This window comes from Bombus pascuorum, chromosome 5, assembly GCF_905332965.1.
Source record: "Bombus pascuorum chromosome 5, iyBomPasc1.1, whole genome shotgun sequence".
Classification (NCBI taxonomy): domain Eukaryota; kingdom Metazoa; phylum Arthropoda; class Insecta; order Hymenoptera; family Apidae; genus Bombus; species Bombus pascuorum.
Window position 1 is genome coordinate 2,777,730 of NC_083492.1, and position 25,465 is coordinate 2,803,194.

General features: G+C 36.8%; 1 protein-coding gene across 2 annotated transcripts in view; it reads right to left on the reverse strand.

The window, feature by feature from the left end:
• LOC132907400 (uncharacterized) overlaps nt 1-25,465 on the reverse strand; it is a 538,994-nt gene that overhangs the window by 20,293 nt on the left and 493,236 nt on the right. For both annotated transcript variants that reach the window (XM_060960472.1, XM_060960471.1), the window contains exon 2: nt 24,266-24,628. In XM_060960472.1, the coding sequence (XP_060816455.1) occupies nt 24,266-24,628 (363 nt within the window). The remainder of the gene's footprint in view (nt 1-24,265; nt 24,629-25,465) is intronic.

The window sequence follows — 25,465 nt, forward strand, 5'->3', positions numbered from 1 at the left end:
AGCGCATAGTTGTTACCAAGCAGCGAGTTCCAGAAACGTCGATTTCGGTCCGTTATTTCATGCACACAAAGAAGATGGCATACGTGATTATCACGAATCAATTTTCCTTTTTACCATGTGGCACGCCAGATGTGACGGTCCTTGCGAGATTCCCCGTAGTCCGGACGCCAAGACCTATCTATTGTTCTATTAACTCGCAACAGGCCTAGGAAGACGACATAAACCGAATCTGTTCAGTTTCAGTTTCCTTCACGTAAACATTTTCGGTTTTTGTTTGTTGCACGCTCTTACCTAATACGGAGAAAGCGGGTGTCTGGCAAGATAAGAGTTTTCCCATGAACAAGGATGCCCACGAGCCATATCTAGCTCTCCTTGTCTTTACTACCTAATTCATTTACCAAATTTACGGATTCGTTGTTCACACTTTTCGGTAGAATAGTGAGGGTAACGATCCGCGATGCCCATTGGTTTTTGGCCAATATTAATACACATAATGCGAGGAGAAAGTCTCCTGCATATTTGGCTCATGGGTGTCCTTGTTCTTGGGAAAAACCCGCCATTTAGCGGGACACATCTGCTTTCCCCGTAATTAACAAGAGAGTGCAATAAACCTAATGACTGTTCAAATGATCATCCATAAACCGAATAATGTTTGTATGAATCGAAATTAAGTTGAAAAGATTCGGTTTATGGTGGTTCCTTAGGTTACTGCAGGTCAGTTTGATAAGAGATAGGCGTCGGCGGTCAGACCGAAAGGTACGTCGCACTGACCGTCTAGCGCGCCGTAACAATTACGATTTCACAGATCTTCTACAAAAGCGAAGCTTTCCGTTGTTTTCGAAATTTATTCAGCCCGTTGCCTCCCTTAAACCGTCGACTTTTATTTTTCCAGTTCTCTAGCTTTTATCTATTTTTTCTACCGTGAGCTTATTGGCATAAGACAAATTGGCAGATAAATTCGACCGTTCACAGTACAGACGATAAAGCTTAATGTTCGACAATGATTTCCGGACTGTTCGTCTGATTCAGACATATTCGAAAGCGGCCAACAGTTACGTCTGTTATTGTTGTAAAAGCAACTTTGAAGTTTTATTCGTCGCACGTCCAACAAATTTACCTTCCATAGACAACACTCTATTTTATTGCAATTTTTATTCAGACGCGTTCGCTTCCGAATATATTTTAAACCGTATCGGAAATCGCTTAATGTATCTCTATGTATTTTCCCCGTAACATATTACATTACGATGAATAAATCCTATGTTTTTCATTTCGTAACTGATTTATTACTATTTCGTAACTGATATTGTTGTATAAAATATTGTATGCTGGACTTAACAAATGACTTGACAAATGAAAATGTTTCCTTTCTGCACGTTTCTAAACGTTTTTAACGAATAATATAAACAGTGAAAATATGTCATATCTTTTCTATGACATTTTACTCCCTTCTTAAATATTAATAGCTTTTTTGTTAAATAATTTTTTAATTTCGTTATCGGCATATTTTGTCCTAATATTATATTTTTACTTATGCATCCGGCTTTCCTTCTTCTGACAGGAAAATGTATTATACCGTTCCTCCCCTGCGCCAGTCATTTATTAATAAAAACACGTCCCTTCAATGGTTTATTATTGTATATAAAATATTGAATTCACAATATAATATAAAAATAGTATAAAATTGTAGGACTCGTAGAAAAGACGTGATACCATTTTATTATTCTTTAATCGTTACTTTCACGCGAGGCGTGCATATTATCTTTCCATTTCAATACAGTTATGATTATGTTCGACGTTGTTTTCAGAAGTTACTGCTTCAGGTTATGTCACGGTTAATGTAGAAGATGATTCGGTAGCCATGTGCGCGTTATCCTAGTTAGACAAATTCTTACATAATTGCTATAGTTTCGAAGATATCTGGGTCGTAGCAATTACTAGATCCATCAATCGTATCATCTACTTATGTATAAGCGTTTGACTATAATGGTACAGTTATTTTCATTATAAACTGGCATTCGAAACAAATTAGCAGAGTTCTAAATTAAGAACTAGTATCACAGAAGTGTAAGTTTAATTTAAGCTGGTAAAAAATATCAAAATTATAAAAATGATTGTGGTAATAGAATAGATAGAGGTGTTAATTTACAATAAAACTTGAAAAATTATTAAATTTGATTGTATTTCAACGGAAAAATCAGCTTTTATGACGTTAGTAAATTTTTATCGTTCGATTGACATTCCGGCACATTGTCAAGTGCATGCCATCAGGTAAGGAACATAAAACTCGCGCGTGAGCTCATTTGTTACATCTCTTACACAGTGAAGGTGGAAGAAGAAAACTTTTACGAGGTAAGTTATCAATTTATAATATTTGCGCTATTAATTTATAACTTCCAAGTCATTAATTTATAACGTTTAAACTGTCATTTTATAATATTTACACTAGTACTTTATAAGATATAAACAATTAATTTAGAGCTTTTAAACTATTACTTTATACATTTAAGCTATTAATTTATAACGTTTAAGCTATTATTTTACAACATCTAAGCCATTAATTTAGAACATTTAAGTCATTAATTTATAGCATTTAAACTATCAATTTAAACATTTAAGCTCTTAATTTACAACATTTAAACTGTTATTTTATACATTTAGGCCATTAATTTCTAACACTTAAGCTATTAATTTATAACGTTTAAGCTATTAATTTATAACGTTTGAGCTATTAATTTACAACACTTAATCCATTAATTTTTAACATTTAAGTCATTAATTTATAACACTTAAGCCATTTAAGTCATTAATTTCTAACATTTAAGCTATTAATTTCTAAAATTTAAACCACTAATTTACAATACCTAAGCTATTAATTTACAACGTATCTAAGCCATTAATTTAGAACATTTAAGCTATTAATTTATAACGTTTAAGCTATTAATTTGTAACATTTAAGCTATTTATTTATAGCATTTAAACTATCAATTGAAACATTTAAGCTCTTAATTTACAACATTTAAACTGTTATTTTATACATTTGATCCATTAATTTATAACAATCCAACCAATAATTAGCAACACTTAAGCAACTAATTAATAACAATTAATCTACTAATTTATAACAATTGAAACATAAATTAACAATATTTAGAACATTAATTTATAACAATCAAACCGTTCTTCAAGGAATCAATAAGTCTCTCGCAGCCTAATAGAACCTTTGATAGATCTAACGAAGAAATATCTAACCACGATTACAGCCAATTTAGTTCATATTATTCGCTACATAATATCTGTATCAGGTACAGCGATGTAGGCGGTATTGAAGAAAAAAGCTAGTTTATGTTACAACCGTAACGAATAAATTTACTCGTTTAATTTGAGAGGAATTAAAAAGGTACCTGACTTTTAAATGAGCATTAAATAAGAATTTTAAATATTGAACTCAGTGATGTAGGTGTTATTTAATAAAAAAGAACATTTTATTTTGTAATTAGTACGAGTAAATGAACGAATATCGATAATATAATATAATGCTTAATATGAATTTTATCTGTCTGATTATTTAATACCTTAACTTATTTCACAGTAATGTCATCGACTGCCGTTAGGCTTTTTTCCCCTATTTATTCAAACTAATTGATAGTCGAAAACTAGTATCAAAGAAGTGGGAATTTAGTTTTAGCTTGTGGAAACTATTAAAACGATAAAAATGGATATCGTATGAAATCGTTGAAGGCGCCAATTTACGATAAAAATTAAGAAATTGGACAATTTGATTTTGTTATAATTGAAAAACAGTCTTTTGCTTTGTCAAAAGATCGTTACCCTTTGATTGACATTTCGATACTTTGTAAAGGTATATAAGGAACCCGGAAGTCGCGCGCGAGTTCTTTAGTGCCTGAACTACGGGAGAGTGAACATCGAAGAAGAACTTAAATATAAGGTAAATAAACAAAAAATATTAACAATAACATTGAATTAGTAATTTACAACGTCTAAACCGATAGTTTAGAACACTTAATCTATTAAATTATAACATTTAAGCAATTAATTTTTAACATTTAAGCTATTAATTCATAACATTTAAGCTATTAAATTATAAAATTTAAGCCATTAATCTAAAACAATTACTCCATTAATTCTAAACAATTATACCAATAATTTATAACCATATCCTCCGATTAATTCAAAGTAATTATGCTCTTAATTTATAACAGTTGTAGCATTAATTGGTAGCAACTCTACATTTATTGATTTAAATGAATACCATCAATTCGTAGTGAGTAAATTAATGATTTATTTTACTTTATTTAAGATTTATGAAATCTTTCAAGTCCCTGAAGTGCTATTGTATTTCTATGTAGTATTATTTTTTAATTTTAAATTCTAAAGTATTTAATTTCTCATTTCACAATTTTATATAAAACTAGTAGTAACGCAGAGTGTACCTATTGAGTGTCTACGGATGGAATGTAATTTTCCATGTCTGCTCAAAATCAAGGAAACAGCACCGTATTCGTGGAATGAAGGAAGCAAGTGCAATTTAATCGAAAGCAGCGACAACTCACCATTCATCCATACGCACTACAATTGGTATCTTGCATGGTTTCGTTTCTTCGATGATAAGTTCAATATTCAAGTATGATTATGCAAATCCACGTACTACAACCATTCTAATTAATAAATTTCAATACACGCTACTTCTTTGTTATAAAATAATTTGACATCTCTGCTTCCAATGCTTAAACACTGTTTATGTAAATGGGACCCGAGCGTAGTTACCTCCTCGTGGTGGGTCCCGGTAATTGGTATCGTTTTCCAAATAATAATACACCAACTACTATCTTAAATATTAGTATTATTATTTGAAAAACTATATCAAGCTAAAAACTACTTGAATATAGTCTGGTCTTGATCATCCAAAATAGTTTGGGTGATCTAGACTGGACTAAGGCCCCCCCGCGGGGGCACCGGGGGACATCGTGGGACAACGTGGGACATCGTGGGACACCATGGGACAACGTGGGATGCGTGCGTTTTAGCCTTAATTAATCATAAGATAGATACCTATGTTATGTGCCTTGTGAGCTCATTCCGTACAAAGATACTTATCCATCTTGGAACGAAAAATATAGATCTCGTCTCTCTTGATCCCCTCGCTTACCACACTTGAAACATTGTACCCGCAATTTATCGATTCCCGATCTCTCAGTTCTTTCAAACTGTTGCGTGACGTACTCGCTCGAGCGTATCCCGGGTACGTGCGGGTCAACGTGCACTGGACAACTCTTTGGATTCATAGCTTGCCCAATTACACCTTTGGTCTCGACGACTGCTCGTCGTTTGCCTCGAATCGCGGGCGTTGTCATCACGCTGGTGATACCTGTGAATCTGTTGACGATTGAGTCACAGGTCCGCAATGCTGTCCGATTGGTACTTCGGTACTTGGACAGGGACCTGCATTTCACGTCCTCCGTAATTCTGATCGAACCCGTGGGGGTGGACCCCACTGTGCTGTTGGGGCCTTGCCTTCGTAATACGGTTCAGCGGTCCCTCCCCGAGTTCAACATGTTCAGTTGGAGTGTGTTAAATCGCAGGCCCATTTGCTGGTCACTGGTATCATCGGTAAGTGTCATCGACCGTGATAAGATCCAAACGACGTGACAGGAGTCGGGCGAAGGTCAATGCTTCGGTTAGCCTGAACCTTAGGGTTATCTGGTGCACGGGGGTACGTCGCGTAGGTTTGTTAGTTCTTTCGAGAGATCGCGTTTTCTTTCATAGTCTGATTGTTGGATCTCCTTTTCCATAGTAGCCTCATTTCTTTTCTTTCGTTCCAAGTTAGACAAATGTATCTTTGATACGGAATGTTTCCTATAGGGTTGCGAATTATTGTATGATGTTTGTACTGATCGATGTAATCGTTGTGTGTGAGATAGATATTGCGTCGTGTAAGCTTTGTTTTACGTTTGTAGAGATTCGTGTAACCGCTGCGTTGGAGATATATGTTTCGCAGTTAGGCTACGAAACAGCTATCTCTTTACGCAGGCCCATGATCACGTAGAGTCAGAACTCGACATTCCTGCCAACAGGTTGAACGTCGAGACCGATGCATAATGTTAAATAAATCATGGGCGGGTCTCGTGCGTAGTCACCTCCACGTGGTGAGACCTGGTAATTGGCATCGTTTTCCAAAAATTAATCAGTTGATTAATCTTTGGAAAACGATTCCAAGCCAAGAACTACGCTAATACAGGCCCGTTTGGATCACCAAAAGTCACGGATCGAAACTGGACTGGAACGTGGGACACCGTGGGACATCGTTGGACACCGTGAGATATGTCTTGACTATGTCAAGTCCATCGTGGGCCTATTCTGTACAGCGATACTTATCTGACTTGGAACGAAATATAAAGATCGATTCTCCTTTCTATTATTTTTTCCTTTTTTACTCTTATCTATTATTTTATGTACGGGAGCGCGTGGCGTGGCACCATTGATTTTTTCGAAAGATCGCGGACGAAAGAACGCGTCGCAATTTTGATTTATTTTGAATTTATGATTTTCCGATATTGTCAAAAGTTTAGCGTCGCGAAAACATAACGTTAAATAATCCCGTCCCTTTTCCTTTATTACATTTAAATTATTGCATTGATATAGTAAGCAGATATTTAGATTTTTACGTAGATGTGATTTATGGTTAGGTAGGCTACTTTGAGGTTGTAATCTAAGTAAGTAGGTAACGTGTAGGTAGTAAATAGGTTGATATAGTAGTAAGAAGTATGGCATGGTAGTAAAAGCATGGCATCTTAGTAAAAGCATGGCATCGTAGTAAAAGCATGGCACTGTACATTGCATATATTATGTAGCAGTTAATTCTATATGGCACATATTCCATCCTATCCTTTTGTCCTTTTTGTTTGACTCTTGATTATAATTAATTATTATAATTCTTAATCATAATCAATTAGTTTTCACTTTGACGACAATAAAAGCAGAAAATTTTGATTTACATATATATATAAATATAAAACAGTATCCCATACAGAATTACAATTAGATTAAGATTTAATTTAATCTTTAGATTTCAGGTTTTCACGAATCCTAGTCAGGTTTCCAGTTTTCTCGTCGGTTTTTCTTATTAAATCTTCTTTTGCTGTTTGTTTCGAACATTGTGTAAACGCATACCAAAAGGAGTATTTATTTGACGATGAATAAATTGTACATTTTTTTTCTTAAAAGGAGAGTGGATGGGTCACGGATAGGGTAGGGTCTTCATCCGTAGCACCTCTTCACGGTGAGATCCGGGCAATCGGTATTATTTGATATATAATTACTAATTGTATCATTATACAGCAAGACAATTAACTGTATAACTAGTACAGTTATTAATTATATGGCAAGTAATGTGAGCTAACTGGCCGCGACGTTGACTATATATTCGTATCAATGTGTCTGTCTAAACCTTCTATGAACATTGACGGTTCGAGGATCACTTTGCACTCCGCTTCTTAGGCTAACCTCCTTTCGCTCGTGTAAGAAGGTTTGCTCGCGTGCAGGGATAGTTTGACCGACTTTTTAATTGTCAAATAACAAAAAAAAAAGCCGAAAACGCGATCTTTTTATTCTTGATTTTCGTCTTATTTCAAGAATCAGCCTTTAAATTTCCTAACACCTGTAGCTGAACACTCTGTATATCATTAAATCATCGATTTCAAATATAATAAATATATTTGATACGAAGTTTCAAAGATTTCAATCGAGAAATTTTTATCGCTCTTCTCCGCGATATTGGAAATATTGGAAATATTGGAAAGAGACTGCATTCGAGTTTATGTTCATACAGCTCTATGCGACTGGTTTTGCGAATAGTATATGTTTCAAAATATTCGAATACGTTCTTTAATTGTGGGAATAATAAAAAGAAATAATATCGAGAAAGTGGCAAGCGATAGACAAGCCGAAGCAGAGGTACCAAAACCGAAGGTGTACGCAAATGTAACTGCCAATACTTTTTACGCCTGTACACTTGGAGGAAACTCCGCGACATGTACGTTCCATTAGCTCTAAATCGAATCCTTCGTCCACACCTGTTCGTTTTTTCCACATCTCGCGTTCCACGGTCAATTCTAATTTAAGGCGGACATTGTTTCAAGGAATTTCGTGAGTCTATTTGCGACGAGAATTCGACTAGCCCGAGGCGTGTCACCGCTACACAGAACAGGCGTCTGTCTACGAAAGAAATCAACGAAGACGAAGAAAAGTTAAATTCGTTCTTCTCGTTTGCCGAATAACGTAATTCAGGAAATGAACGAACGACAGAACGATAACTTCGATAACACAATCGGTTTTCGGAGAATACAAGAACTCTTTTGTCCGAAATATTCGGATTCCTTTAAAAGCTGGCCAACTTGCGCTTAACGAAACTTTTCGGTAAAAGCAACGGTATTTGCGTGAATATAGAGGGCTAGTCACTTTGGATACTTCTCCTCTGTGTGCATCTGCATTGTAGATCGTCCGAAACAATTTCAGTTTCACGAAGTATCGCTACAAAGTGATTTTAACCCTCGACAGATACTACGGAGAGTTCGAGTGACCCACATTGCTTCAAAGTGCACTCACCTACGTAATTGACTAATAACGATTGTCCACCTGCAGTTTCCTATGTCTTGTCCTCGATCTGTAGCAAATTTTGGTCAAACTTCGAGAAAGGAGAATTCCTAGAAGATTGCAACTACCGACTACCGACGTCGATATGATGCTTCCTATAATTTGGATTAATTGGCTTCATCGACGTATCCACTGTAGCGGCACATGATTAGAAGACAATTCAAATCATGTTGTTTTGCCTCGGAGTATCAAGATCATTAGGATACACGTAATGAATAAAAATAAACTCCAAGCAAAACAACGTGCTACGTGCAATCGTTGAACAAAGACAAATTTGAATTTTCTTTTCCCCGACCAGTATAAATAAATGGACGCAATCGAAAAGAGTTCAGCATATACCCAGTGTATCTATCAGCATCTACGAGTTATCTGCGAGCGATTGTACACTGTCTAGCTATTCGCTAGACGTTTGCACAAGCGTCTCACGACATTTCTTATCTATTTATTTATTTATTTCAAATATATTTAACGGGTTGCAACAGCAAGTTCTCCTTATCTATTTACCAATCCTCTATAAAAGTCCTCTACACGACCAATTCATTCCACTAATTTAATCGTTTGTCATATTCCATCTTCCCAAGATTGGAAGGAATTATTAGAATTGCACGAAGGAATAATGAGGTTAGTTAGTGTAGTTTTTGTTAGTTAGTGTGGTAGCCAGTATATATATAGTTGTGGGTGATAATGCGCTACTGTTGTGTGTAGGTGGTGGGCTTTTCTTCTAACTTAGATGAATGGAAGAAAAATCGGACTACGGTCGCTGGGATTTGAACCCGGGTCCCGAACGTTCGTAACCCAAGGCGCTAACCACTGCGCTACCGTCGTCCGGTGGTATTTTGCTGTCCAGTGCCGCCACATAATAATATTAGGAATCACTGTACGAGTCTCTTGGAAGCCAAACAGATCAGCTTTACGGTTCAGACAAATTTCCACTTTTCTGTATGGAAGTACGTACGACGGAGATGTTGAGTTCTTAAGTTCGCCCAGTAACTAGCACGTTAAGAACAACGTTAAAACTTTTGTATCGCATGGAAGGCAAGCATAGGGTCCACCACTTGATCCTTCGATCAGGATGAAACTGATGCCACCCACGTCAGTTATATGGCACCTATTTCAACGATATACCGGATGAGTGGAGTAGTCGGAATGTTGAGTCAGACGATCGATTCTTTCAGACATCGTTAGAAGACGATGTAATTGCAACGAAATGATTTGAGACGACTCGACGGCTGTGCAGGAATCGAACATTCAATTTCGCGCGAGCTATTAACGGCTGGCAAAGGCAGAGGAATTTACGATCGTCCATCGAATCGAGACACGGCATACAAGATCTGCAGGTGGATATTTCGAGGCGGCCACACGTACTGCAATGAAAATAAAAAGGTAATAGTAATGGATACACCGTGTGCTGCTTCAGGTGGAAGACGACGTTGCATTATCGCGATAATGCTACACGTTTCTCAAGCCTCTCTCGTTCTCTCTCTCTCTCTCTCTCTCCCTTATTTTTGCAGTTCTGTTTTCTCGTTCCACCTCTAGCTCCGTTTCATTGCGACGGTTGGTAAGTTTTATTTTTCGAGAACGAGTAGCCGGCGAGGCTAGGAAAGTAAATGCAGCGGGGGGAAAATAAATTGCGCACGTGTCATCGTGACAGAAAAGTTCAAATTATATAGCCTCCGTGGCGCTGTTATGCTCGTGTCATCGACAAAGAAAGCCCAGACGTTGAGCCGCCGCATCGATCTAGGTAGCAGCTCAAAAGTGAATTCTGCCGTGGACCACGATAGTCCTGTTCGATCTCGTTGTATTTTTATCTCTTCCCTTTTCCTTTCTTTTCTCTTTCTCTTCTCGTCCCTTTTCTTTCTCTCTCTTTTTCTCTCTGCCGTTGCTTCGAAGATTGAAAGAAGGTTTTAAGTTGAATTCCCTCGTTGTGGGATGGGGTACACTTGTGCGGATAAGTGGTCCTTTTATTTTCTCTTTTTTAGTTTGGTATTTACCTTCGAGAAGCCATACCGACATTCCATGTACGAGAAATATAGATATATTTTGATACTCTGAATCGTATCGGATATTGGAGATATAATAAAGAATAAGAGCTTGTTAACAGAAAAACTTGTCGTTTAGCGAGCAATCGAATGAATAGTAAAAGAGATCTTCTAAAACCTGGAGATTAAGGGTAAAATTTTGTCGCTTTGGCGTTAACGAAATAAAGAATAAAGTGGGAAATGATAATTTATTGAAAGAATCTCTTTAGCAGCCAATAATTTACATCTAACTCTTTAGTATAAAGGAAATTGTTCCCTAGCTGCATAGAATTCGATAGCGTATCCAATAATATTGCTTTGAGTATCTGCAGCGATATATAGGGCGTCTTAAAATGGAACATTTTATATACATCCGAGCGGAAAATTATCCTGTAACTTGTAGAAGCAAATTGAACATGTGGAATACGATTTCTTTTATTTAAGGCTTTGTTCTAAAAAAAAGCAAGTTGAAATACAATAAACAAATAAATAAACGTATTCTGGATTAGGATTTAGTTATTTACATACCTTTAAGTTCATATACTCTATTAATTTTAAACTCAATTTTCTTTAAAACAAAGTTTGAAACGAACAAATTTTATTCTGTTTCCCAAACTTCCTCTTTTTTTCGTATAGGACAACATTTTGCTCGAGTTAGAAGAATATCAGTTCTGAAACATTCTGTACAGTAATTTCAACGAATATAATAAATCTACGACGACAGAATCGTAGAATATTTAATATACCTTTGAGAAACTATTTGTTTGTCATCGTAGTTAGATTTTATTTAAAGTAGAACGTTGACCAGTTTGAACAGACTAATTCACAGTATGCTGTCGTTAAATACTTGATTTAAATTTTCGTCCAGTCTCTACATTTTTCGTTGACTGATAAATTAAAATGCACGAGGACCTGTATGATTACAATCTTCTTGGTTGCATTCGTGTCAGTTATAAAATTTAATTAATTCGAATATGTAAGGCTTACAGCGGATTCTGTTTATTTGCAACGGATAATTAATCGTAGTTAACAAGCTTCCCTTGCCGCCGTTTATATAACATTTCATAATATCTATAACGTTTATAAATGAAATACTAAATCGATACGTTTATTGAAATTGTGGTAATCAATGGGCTTATCAAGTCGTAGATATCGCCTGCAATTCGTTAAATAAAATTAATGTGTCGCGATAATTGTTTCAACAACTAACGAGATTTAATGATATCGTAACAATGTAAAAAAAAATGCAAAGAAGTTGTATTTTAAAAGGATACGAAAGAACGTTGAAAAATAAAAATTCGAAATACGAGTAGCAAGGTAAAAAAATATCGATGCAAGAATGAAAAATATTTGTGAAGCTTCGAATACAAAATTAACCTCGAAACGAACAAGATAATTAATTAATTAAGAGAATCTACAACTCTTGTAAGTATTTAGATTGTCATCGAAACTTTACATTTATGGAACGTGATATATCCACGATGTTTGCATGTAAGTAAGAAGTAGTGGCAGATAGTTTTGCGAATTATATGGAAGTTTGTGCGGGAAGTGAAGTCTTTCCGCAGAAACTTGCAAAATTACGGAAGTACTTGCGAATACACCGATACGGTTTTAGTGATTTAGTATTGGGCTGGGATTTTGTATTTTGTCATTAGATGGTAATGACAAAATCCGCAATCACTTAGTTGACAGCCCAATACAAATACAAAAGCAAGTTTCTCTGTAAATCCGATAATTAACCGAATATTGTTTCGATCTTCATCGATCTCAAAAAAAAAAAAAAAAGAAAAAGAAAAAGAAGAAAATGAAGCTTAGGAAGAGATACTACACGAATGTTTCATTTCGCTATATATTTATGATAAGCCAAACAGAAATGAGAGAAGATCAGTTCAAACGAAAGGATTTTTCCTAGGATGCAACTTTTTGATTTCTTTTTAAGAATGAAGTTTCGTTAATGGAGACAGGAAATTCCATGGAAAGCAATATTGTTGTTTGTTAGAATTTAATCTTAAAGTTAAGATTAATAATCTGTGGAACACACGATGTTTATGTTGAAATACTATTCAGTGATTATTAAACACACCTACAGAACCTGATGTATATAAGCGAGTGATATAATTAACAAAGTATGCAGCAATTGTTAATTGTTGGCCAGTTACTCTCAGACTAGACTTAGGTGGTTTTTTTTTTATTTTATTTTGTTTTTTTACAATTTGTCCTTATGGACATTTGGTAAAGTGTTATATCTTATTGGTGAAAAAAAAAGAAAAAAATAAAATAAAAATAAATATAGCATGTGGGTGGCTACCCCCAGCGGGGTGCCAGCTTCGTTTTTTCTAAGTTATATCTTTTATGCGACTTAGGTAGTGACCCATGATTCTTTAATTACTTTGAACCCCACTCTCTATACAGTAACGAGTATGATCTGCGTAAGTGTCCTGTTCAAATGCCTGTGTGGGTGTCTGTGTAAGAGTGTTCGTGCCTATGCGTGAAATATCGTTGTATTCCAACATTGTTAGTTCGTCGTTAGCTTGAAAAACACGGAGAATGAGAGTTTAATCAGATCGGACGATGGAACTGTCTAAAGAGAGATATTATGAGTCGTCTGAGAGCTTCAGAGTCTCTCAGTTGGAAAATGAACGAGACCGCTTGGGTTTAACGCGATATTAAATTATCGAGTATAAACGCTACGTTCAGCGATCCACCTGTTTTCTACCGTAATTGTGATCTTTACCGACACGTGCGAAAACAAAACAGCTGAAAATGAATTCGTTGCACGAAGGAAATATCCGGCGTAAGTGCCGCAAGCAGATTATAATTATGCAGATAAATTCTTCCCAGATATCGTCTTCTTCATCCTCGATTTATTTCACAGCGGATCCGTTCGCAAACATCGATGATATTGTCTACGAACGATAAAAAAGGATCACAGTTAAACGTTTTGTTTAGTCGTTCGTTTATTCGAGAGAAAAATTGTTGGAAACGCTGCCCTTGTTGTTCAATGCAAATCTACTCCTATTGTAGCGTTACTCTATATCAATTTATCGAGAGACACGGATTCAATCCCGAATCAAGTGCCCTACGTGTACTAGATGCAGTATCGAAACTGACTATTTTCTCGGAAACAAAGGGTTGTGAAAAATTCACTCTTTCATCTAGACCAGATTTGGATAATTGAACAAGTTAATCAATTATATACGAAGTCTATTGTTTTCTATGATTTCATTCTACCGTACCCCGTAAGCTTCTCCATCCATTAAAAATCAAACTTTCGTTTAACTTTAACGTAGAAGGTAATTCAGACTCTACGATTGATTTGTCGAATTAGAACAAAACGAAGCGCCACTGTATCCCATACGTAGATTCTATTAAATGTTTAGATGCATTAAAGTCTCAATTAACACTGGAACTACCACACTAGTTTTACAATTTTACTTTAAAATTCCTACTTCGTGTTAAATTTTTTTTCCACGTTGATGTAATGACTTTCGCAACGATAACTAAAAGAAAAATATAACGAATTTTATTTTCTTTTTTGTGTATTCGAACTGAAAATAATTTTGTATGGAATATGAAAAAATGACTGGTACTTGTCAAAGTGTAAAAGGGTGCTGCAATCTGCTTGGCAAAGAAAAATACATTAGTGAAATTTTGATAGAAAAATGGTTGTCGAGTCTCATAACGATATGTATCACGGTCAGACCCAACCGCTATTTTTGAGAAATAGGTTTTTAGCCCTACGATCACCTGCGTGTCACCGCTCAAACGGTAATTTTAAGGATTTGCGGTAGCACGTATTTTTAATTTTAACACTTTTCCATAGCTCAATAACCGAGACCCTGTTATAAACCTCGGAATTTCCAATCAGTCATGCAACGACGAACCTGGTGGTTCCCACAACATAACTCGCACGCTCTCGGACATTTCTGTAGGGGTGCGCGTTCCACTTGGACGAATACTCCCACACAGCACTGGGTCTTGATCTGCCCTCTTGCAAGAGCGCAACGTGCAACGGAAGGGAGGACACGAGGTACAAAGATCGAGGAAAGAGGCAATTCTTGGTCAGAATCGTCAGAATCTATGGTCACATTAAAATAAGCAAAGTCATATTATCCACATGTATAATGGAACACACGAATACACTGCGGCTTGTGCACAAATATAGTCAAAATTCATAACCAATCGGTTCAACGATCAATCTGCTCCGATCACACAACGCGAGAACGAACGCGATCGGTTACAGCCTTTGATCGGACGTGCACCCATTCTCTCGATTCTATAGCGATGGTTCTGATTGAATTTTCGTGGCTCGACAAACGTGTCTACGCTTGCCGCATTTAAATAGTTTTAGAAAAATGGGAAAAGACTATTCTTTGGTAGGATGAAAAATCGAAATGAATTTTTCACCATCCCTTTGTAGTTTCTCGTGGGAAGTTAACGCGTATAAGCTGTTCTTCGTCACCGATTTGATTGTAAGCACCTTGAGAAAGGGACGAAATGTGTAAAGATAGTAGGATGTTGGTTCATGAGGAAGAAATGACGGTATAAAGAGAAGCTTTGGCCAAGTAGAAGAGGGATTATAAGAAAGGAAGACACAGGGTGAAAGATTAATTTCACGGGATCAGGTATCTCAGCTGGCGAGACTCAGATGGTTCAAGTTCATCTTGGAGGGTAGAAGTTTTCATGGCTGGGCAGCGTTTTCTTTAGTAAAAGCGTGTGGATTAACTTTCATGTAGAAATGGAAGTTCGTAGAGAGAAAAGAAAGAGAAAATTGCTGGCGACTTGTACCATCCTAACGAAACAACTTGAAACATTTTAAATCGAGCCTCCGCCCTGCAAACGTTGGTGGTTGGGCTGAAAGCATTAAAATGCTTGAAAGTTTCAACTCGAAAGTTAAACGTACGCTTTCTACCACTTGTATGTACACGATGCGAAGGAGGCAACCGTGTAACAGATCGGAATGAAACTTTGAGCTGTTTGTCGAGTCTCGGTCGGCCAGCTATTCCCATTTCATACGAAATAACGACGACTCGATGAATTTATTAACCTGCTGTTTGCTTCGAAGTATAAATTCGCGCGCTCGTAATACGTATCTCGCTGTTGCGAATTATCGACTAAAGAGCAACCGGTCAGGTCAAACCGATCGATTGATATCGCGTACCTCGAATGACTTAACGCTCAAGGTGTAGGAGGTTTAATAGATCGAGTAATCTGGTAGATCTAGTTGTTTCGATCGTTCGCGGAGAGACGAGATCTCGAAGAAGCGCGTCAACGGAAGTCGTAAATTCCCGTTACGATTCGAATAATCGACGCCACGAATAAATCGATCCCTTATTTCGATTAGGATAATAGGAGTGGTTGAGCGAGTACAATGCTGATTTTAACAGGTTATAATATATATCTCGGAGATGAAAGGACATCGGGGCCTTTCTTTTGGAATGTTTGGGAAGGTCCCCGATACTTTAGTCCAGACTTTTTATTATAGTCGTACTTACACAATAAAACTGAGAAATAGCTGTTTATGAGTCAAGTCAATTATGATTATCCGAGAATTATGACAGTGGGCTTGGGCTCGAAGTGACATAATGGGTCACTGAACGTAGCCACAGTCACGAGAGGGACGTGTACTTAGTAATTAAATAAACTCTCCTTAAAAACAGGGATTGATCCGAGGAATACGGAGAGCAGTATGTAAGGGCAGTTCCACTTGGACCGAGGTGCAATCCGATAAGTTCGACTAGCCCAGTGAACACGTACATCGAGTTCCTAATCGCGATCGTCATCCCGTTGACCGTGTATTCGTTATCGAACCTAAATTCATCGTCATAGGCATCTCGAGCACTCGATCATCGATATCACTTGTTAACTTTTGTAATACATTCCCATTAACAAACATCATCCGGTATAAGACAACTATGGACAACTGGCAGCAAAACTCATCGCACGCCCCGCTTTCCAAAGATGATCCGACATATATTTATTTGATAAATGATTTCAAAGATATTCATCGATGCACACTTGCACGCGTCTCATCTTCTTCCATATCAGACTGTTAACTTACATTCCATTGTTTTCAAGACGCCGCGCACACACATACTTGCACACACTGATATTCGCATACAAATATTACTACTACGCAGCTGACCTAATCTAGCACATAAAATTATACGTATCTCAATAATTTCAATTTCCGATAAACGTATAAAGCGTCGACAATTTATTTGTAAGAGACGAATCTATTGTCAATATCTTCTGTAAGTTAGTTTATACATAGTGAGTAAGTGGTAAGTGTTTAACTGTTGCATTTTAAATTATCGAAAAGATTGCGGAAAGTTTTCCATCGTAAACCGACGGTTTATCGTCAAAATAATTTGTCTGCAAGCTACGCTGCTTCAACTTCGCCGGGTAAATATTTGCAAGCACTTGGAGAGGGTAGCAGTTTGATCTCTTGCGTGTTACTCGCGCGTCAGACGATGCGTAGTTTCTCTTTCACGGATCGATAATTAGTCATCGACTTTATTGCCAAAGAATGTCAGAACGTCACTCCACGAGCATATCTATCCTCTTTGTTTCGTGTATACTATGTGCTGAATTGCGAGAATCCTCTCGCACGTTTGGATGATTCGTTGAAATTGGAATTGGCAGTAACATGGTGTTAGGGAATACGGAATGACGTTATAGGATGAACGAGACTCGAGGAAAATTTTAATCGGAGAAAATAGGAAATTTTAGGTTGTTGGAATACAACGATATTTCACGCATAGGCACAACGCTCTTACACAGGCACTCACACAGGCATTTGAACAGGACATTTACACAGGTCATACTCGTTACTGTATAGAGAGTGGGGTTCAAAGTATTTAAGGAATCATGGATCACTACCTAAGTCGCATAAAAGATATAACTTAGAAAAAACGAAGCTGGCACCCCGCTGGGGGTAGCCATCCACATGCTATATTTATTTTTATTTTATTTTTTTATTTTTCTTTTTAACCAATAAGATATAACACTTTACCAAATGTCCATAAGGACAAATTGTAAAAAACCAAAATAAAATAAAAAAAAAAACTACCTAAGTCTAGTCTGAAACTGGCCAACAATAAACAATTTTTGCATACGTTGTTAATTATATCACTCGCTTTTATACATCAGGTTCTGCAGTTGTGTTTAATAAACATCACTGAATATTATTTCAACATAAACATCGTGTCTTCCACAGATTATTACTCTTAACTTCAAGATTAAATTCTAACATAGGTAGCGTCGTAGGTAATTGTCCAAAAGAAAATTGCAACAAAGATCTTTTGGAACAAATTTTTGGAAACGAGTGGAACGGAGGAATTTGCAGCAAAAGTGTATTAACGATTTATTTAAATAAAAAAGAAAAAACGTTAGAATTTAAAGAGATATTCGTACTGACCTTTACTTTTATGATCAACTTACAGGATAAAGATGATGCTACAAATCTTATATTGTTCTTAGATTTCATATTACGCAATATAGTTGAAATGTAATTTAATTAAAACCGAGTGGTTGTATCAAAAGAGTAGAAAGTGAAGCTAAGAAACTGTTAAAACAAACAAGTTAATTACGTGTTTCACGAATAGAATCGTTGGAGCATAAAATTTCGTATTAAAATGCTTTGATAAGTTAAAGCTACTTCACTGAGAATTTTATGAGCAAGAAGTATAACGTTGAAAACGATGCTAAACGATTTTGAAGATATTAACAATATTAATTTTCATTAATTAGAATTGGACGCACCAGTAGCGAAGTTGATTTCGTTCTGGTATTTTGTAATTACATATCCTTTGCAAATTTCATAATTAATTTATGCCCATTAGATAATGTTTTTGGTAAAATTAATTGTTATTGTTCATAGGAAAGTTGTTATTGTGTGCATATTACGTTTTACCGATTTAATTACCTCTCGAGGGAATATATAACTGTTTTTCAAGGGTAATTTGCTTATTTAATTAAAGTCTCATTTACATTTACCTGATATCGGAACCAAACGATTTCCACCTGTAAAGATATTATCGTAGGTGTCGCGTTAATCACGCTGTCGGGTAGTTTTGTTAATGTTCCGAATATGTGAAAATTCAACGTATAATTTTTATCGACATGGATGGATAACGTATTGCAAATTCAGCTGATATAATTATAAATTCAAACAACCTTTTTATTAATACTCTTTCTCTATTTATATTCTTATCAAATGTATCATTTTGCATAACACCTTACTTCAATCATCGTATTTCAATTTCGGTAAGATATAAATAAATTTACTAAATTTCGAAAGAAAAAAGCAATAGCATACACGCATATTTATCACGATGTGTTTATAATCTGATAAAAAAATGATAACGAATGATTATCATGGAGCTTATCGCTCCATGACGCTTATTCGACTACTTGCGAAGGATCGTCGTAAGTATTTGAAAAGATATTCCACAGGAAGTAATAAAACTATTAAATAGCTATAAAAGTAATATGAAAATGGTTTATTATGAAAATTATTTAGAACGTAAAACTTTAAAGCATTCTATACAAAGCTGAGGTTGGTCGGGACAATTTGGACGATAAGTTGTTGTCCTCTTTAAATTCTCTCGTGTCTTTGATCGGTCCGTTCGACGTCTTTTATCCGCGTAACATAGTTTGCACGCGCGTCTAATGCTTCTTGCGGAATCATTTTTCCAAACGGCGATATTATGCCGTCTCCGTCGAGGACAAGGATATTTTGTATTTTCAGATAACCCTAATAATTTTGCAATTAATAATTCTCTAAATCTTCTAATATTTATATCCTTCCTTGTTGCAATTTTGCAAACCGTCAAAGCGTTTACAAGAGAAATTCCCAGAAGGAGTCGAACGCCAAGTTTTCGGTACCATTTGATTCCTTTTTTAATTGTAGTGGCATAAGAAACCATTTGGTCGGAACAATCTACACCACACTCGTGACCAGAAGGAGATTTCATTGAAAACAGTCAACGTGTCAAGGATTATAATAATTCGTGTGAATTATGAAATTTCTCCTCGACGCAAGTATCGTCACTGCCGTTCCATTTTTATCCTTTTTAATCGTCCAGGTTAATTACATCGTGCGTGACGCTTGTGTCTTTCTGATTATGATTGAAACCGTTTCGATGCTAATTACGCGCGTAACAAATTATTGTCGCGCAGGGAAAAATTCACAGACTCGGTGGAAAACGAACGTCGGTCTCTGGTTTCGTTTCGATCGAGTCAGGCGGCGCCTTTTGTTCCGTGTCGCGTTGCAATTTCAAGAATTATTTCACGCGACATCACTCTAGCTCGCGGGACGTCACGTCAAACTACGCGGGGCGTATAAAAATGCTACATGACTTGACAAATATTGCGTACTTATCATGCGTCACAAAGCAACACGCGATATCTTAACACGTTCGTTTACAGTCGGTGAGAAAAATAAGAGGACAGGTGGTGGAAGTGGGTATCGATGAACTATAATCGAACTAGTATCGTGCAGTGTCACATACTTCAATTTTATCTCGTAGTTTTAATTTAGTTTTAATTTAGTAAATAATTGAAATTAATATTTGCATGTTTGCGCAAACACCTGTACCTATTTCCATTATTTGTTCACGTATTTTTGTTTCCTACTGTATATATATATATCATATATATCTTTTCACGGCGAGTGTACAATTAGATTTTCAAAGTCAATGTCGCGGGAGCCTTTCTGTTTTCCCATTTTTACATTTCTTTCGTTTCGCTCCCCTTTATATTCTTGTTTTATTTAATGCGCGCGAAAACAGAATTCCAATAGCACCAATAGGATTAAAAAAAAAAAAAAAAAAAAGGGAGGAAAAAGAAAAAGAAAAAATCTTGCGACATCGATAGCCGACACTAAGCCGTTACTGAAAAATTGCGCGCTTCGAAAATTGGATTATACTTTCAGGATTATTTTGGTCGCCCCCGGCGAGGCTTTGGGTGTATTTTTAATCACTGTATTAAATCATAGTAGTATCTAAAACGTAGTAGCTCCAAAAATGTCATTAAACGAATAGCGAAATTAATAGACTAAAGTTTCATGAACTTTAATAATACACAAACGAAATTAATTGTCGAATATTTCTAAATATCTTTTTTTTTAATTTGGTAGATTATTTACAATCAATTCTCATAGAGAATTATAAGTAAATTATTTTGGCGTGGTACTGTAACTTGGATTATAAGAGTTTATAGTATGTTTGATTCTACTTGAATCTAGCGCTTAGGTCTAATGTCTTTTTAGCCTGCGGATCTGTTCCGACGTGCCGAGTAGTTGAGTAATTAGAGGGTGTTGGTGGTTGTTAACTCTTGTGCTATGTTTATTGCTGAATTTTGATGTTTCTTCTTTGACCGTGGGTATCTCGAGGTCGTGATGTATCGTTTCGTTGGCGACGTATCAAGGTGTATCTATTAGGGATCTTAAGGTTTTCGATTGGAATCGTTGAAGAATTTCTATGTTGGAATTACTCGCTGTTCCCCACAGTTGGATTCCATAGGTCCAAACAGGTTTGAATATAGCTTTGTATAGTGTAATTTTACTTTGCGTATTTAAGTTGGAACGTCGGCCGATGGGCCAGTAGAATTTTTTAAATTTTTTAGATAGAAGAATGACATGGAAGTTCAAACAACTGGAATCAAAACTAAAAAAATTCTACTGGCTCTTTGGCAGACGCTCCAACTTAAACATGCAGAGTAAAATAATGCTATATAAAGCCATATTAAAACTTGTTTGGACCTATGGGATCCAATTATGGGGAACAGCGAGTAATTCAAACATAACGATTGCAATCAAAAACTCTAAGATCCTTAATAGATGCACCTTGGTACGTCACCAACGAAACGATGGTGGGCAGGATTGTTTCCGCAGCGTGAAGGTTATATGACTGGATTTATTTTTATTTATATACCTTATTAAAAGCGATATTTGTTATGCGATAGCGGAATATGTTATTAGTTACTAAATTATTACGCGAAAAGATTCTAATCCATTTTTTTAATGCCTCATATTTCCTCGAATTACCTGATGTCGGTTATGAGACATTATATTTCCTCATCTCCGGAAACTTTTTAACAGACTGTCGTCTTATCGTGTCTTACGTCACACCATCTTTCGAGCGATACTTTTTGATAGCTGATGTTGACAGGACGATACTCTCGGCGAAACGGATATCGGAATCTGTGTCATCGATTCTTCTCTGTCGCCATTGCGTCCTAAATTATACCGAAAATTATCCTCTTCTTGGAACGACAACAGGCAAAAGGGAAATTACATAGTTCTTTGCTGATAATATTCTTCTCACCGAAGAAACCTGACCGATCAGCTCGATTTCTCTTTGAAGCATTTGAACGGTTCCTCGAGGAACAATCGATCCTTCCGGGAGAATAATGGTGGAGGATGAGGAGCGAAACTACCGTCTGACTCAACACTATCCCGATTTCATATTCGATACAAAAAAGAAAAAGACAAGAAATATCGATAATCCGTGGATTATATTAATAATCTCAGCTGAAATCTGACATTTCGGTCCGCATTGTTGACGTCGATATTATCATCTAGAATTGAATATTCGACGATGCGGTTGAGTGTGTCGCTTGCACGCGAACAAGAAAGTTTAAACCTAGTTTAATCTTTACGAAATCAAGCCAATATCGCTATCTTTTGCAATCTTTTCCATGTGTTGGAGATGAAAGGACATCGGGGTTTTTCTTTTGGAATGTTTGGAAAAGTCTCCAATACTTTAGTCCAGAATTTTTATTATAGCTGTATTTAAATAATAAAACTGAGAAATAGGTGTTTATGATTCAATTCGGTCACGGAATCCCTTCCCTGTCCCCGTGTACCTAACAGAGATATGAAGTAATGTTGAGGTTATTAGATGTATGTGAATACAAAGGAACGAGTGGATAAATTGTAAGGTAGAAAATATATGTATTTTGAATATTAAAGTGCAAGTACAAAGTTTGGAATACAATATGAGCTGGTGCAGATCCGCACGTTAGCAGTGTTACTCTATGACTGAAAAACCCTGAATCCAACGTTGCCTGTGAACAGTTTATAGTTTGCCTTCGATGCAGCCTTTTGTCTATGCGCCGTCGATGGCTTTAGTGCTTGAGAAAACTAAAGACTAGATGTAGAGTTTTCTTAGAAGTGACAACCACTTCAATAAAGTTGTTAGATGTATGTGAATACAAAGGAACGAGTGGATAAATTGTAAGGTAGAAAATATATGTATTTTGAATATTAAAGTGTAAGTACAAAGTTTGGAATACAATATGAGCTGGTCCAGATCCGCACGCTAGCAGTGTTACTCTATGACTGAAAAACCCTGAAGCCAACGTTGCCTGTGAACAGTTTATGGTTTGCCTTCGACCCAGACTTTTATCTATATACTGTCGATGGCTTCAATGCTTGAGAAAACTAAAGACCAGATGTAGAATTTTCTTAAAAGTGGTGACCACTTCAACAATATCACACGGTTGAAGATTACTGTTGAGGTTATTAGATGTGAGAACAGAGGAACGCGTGTATAAATTGTAAGGTAGAAGATATTTTAAATACTGAAGTGTAAATACAAGTCGGAATATAATTTGAGCTGGTGCAAATCTGCACGCTAACAGCGTTACCCTATGACTGAAAAACCCTGAAGCCAACGTTGCCTGTGTACCGTTTATGGTTTGCCTTCGACTCAGCCTTTTGTCTATGCGCTGTCGATGGCTTCAGTGCTTCAGAAAACTAAAGACCAGATGTGGAGTTTCCTTAGAAGTGGCGATCTCTTCAACAAGTAATTAAATAACTCTCCTTAAAAACAAAGATCGACCCGAGGGATACAGAGAGCTACGGAGAGGAGTATATAAGGGCAGTTCCACTTGGACTGACGCTCAATCCGATAAGTCCAACTAGTCCAGTGAATAAGTACAAGTCCCAAATCGCAATCGTCATCCCGTTGACGAACCTAAATGTATTCGTTATCGAACCTAAATTCATCGTCATCGACATCTCAATTATTCAATCACCGCTATCACTTGTTAACCTTTGTAATACATTCGCTTCAATAAATATCATCTGGCGACAACAACAACGATGGCCAACTCATAGGAAGATTCATTATACTCCCCGCATTCTAATGCCAATCCGACATGTAAATATATCGCGCGTTACAGGAAATATTTCAGAATCCTGTTCGCGCTATAACCAGATACCAACGTGCTGAGATACCAAGATAATACCAATGTGGAATACACCAAAAATGAGAGCGATTATCGTAGCATTGGCGCGAAGCAACGTCTGTTAGGAGTGAGAAATCGAGGTCGTGATATTCATCGTTGACGCGACACGCGTTTGCAATGGAACAGAGGAATAAAGAAGCAAGCTACGGTGAATGGTTGGTTAAAAAATAGAAGATAAAAAGAGAGAGAGATGAAAAAGAAGAAAATCGCGGAACCATACCGGTAGAAGGATAATTGGCCTGGCATTCTATCCAGCATAAATCGACATAAAGGATCGTAAATCAATGGCGGTTGGCCGTAAATAGCGGGATACTTACAATACACAACCATGGAGGCGCTTGCAGACTGCTCGTCCGCGTAAGTGAATATGACGCACGTGTACTCGCCGGTAAGATCGATACCGGGCTTATTCAATTTCATGGCTCGGTACTTGGTGTACGGATCGTCGCTGGCTTTGTACTGCAGGTCGATGTACTTCCGCGTGGTATCTCCGGCCAAAGGTTCCCTGCCGTATATCCATTGGTAAGCCACTTCGTTGGTGTTGAAGAACCATTTCACGACTAATCCCTTGCTCGGCGTGTTCTCGAGATCGTAGTCACAGTCTAGGATCACGTAATCGGTGTCGTCGGCCTTCACCGTCGCCGGTACGTTCACGCTTTTTATCACGAGTTGCCAACATTCTGAAAAATCGCAAAAAGATCATCGTTAAGAAAAGAAATTCTGCCAAGGGACATCGTGCAAAGGACGAAGGAAGGCTTGGATTCTTTCCTTATGCTATTTCCTCCTTTTCTCAAGCCGTGCAACATAGTGGAATCGCGAACAAGGACTGATTCACTGTACTATGGGCGGAGAAACGTGGCGGGAGCTGGTGCTCTCTCCGCGAGTAATCGACAACGGGAGGCTCCAGACTTGGTTTTTGGAAGATTGTGAGATTTCAAAGTGGCTAAGTTATATTTTTATACTTTATAGAGAATTTAAAGGTGTACGGATTTATGGAACGTGTAAAAATATATGCCAATTATAATACTCTCGTTATAACGTTGCAACTTCTTAGGCGTCGAACTGATCTATCTCCGCCTCTTGTTAATCTTTTAGTTTCATTTGTCCCAAGAAATTGATATAAACGATGCTAAATTCTAAGGTACATCTAGAAAATTATGTTTATGACAACATCGCTCTCGTGTACTTTTCAATTAGTAGACGTAGGTTCTACTGCTTTAGTTTTCTTCATGAAAACATGAATTTGCATAAACGTCCAGACAGTCTACTAACGAGGTTGAATCAAGACGAAGTCATGTAAAAATAAAATACTTTTCTTAATTTTCGTATCATTAAAGACACGAAGTCTCGTGGGTCTCGTAGAACTCAGTCTCGTAGATCAAACATCTTCGTTTTTACAAGCTCGTCTGAAAAAATACGCTTCTTGCAGGCTAAAAAGGAATTCGATGTTGAAAAGAAACTAAATACGTAATTGATTTATCGATGTTTTGAACCCGGAAACACGATATTCGAAAGCG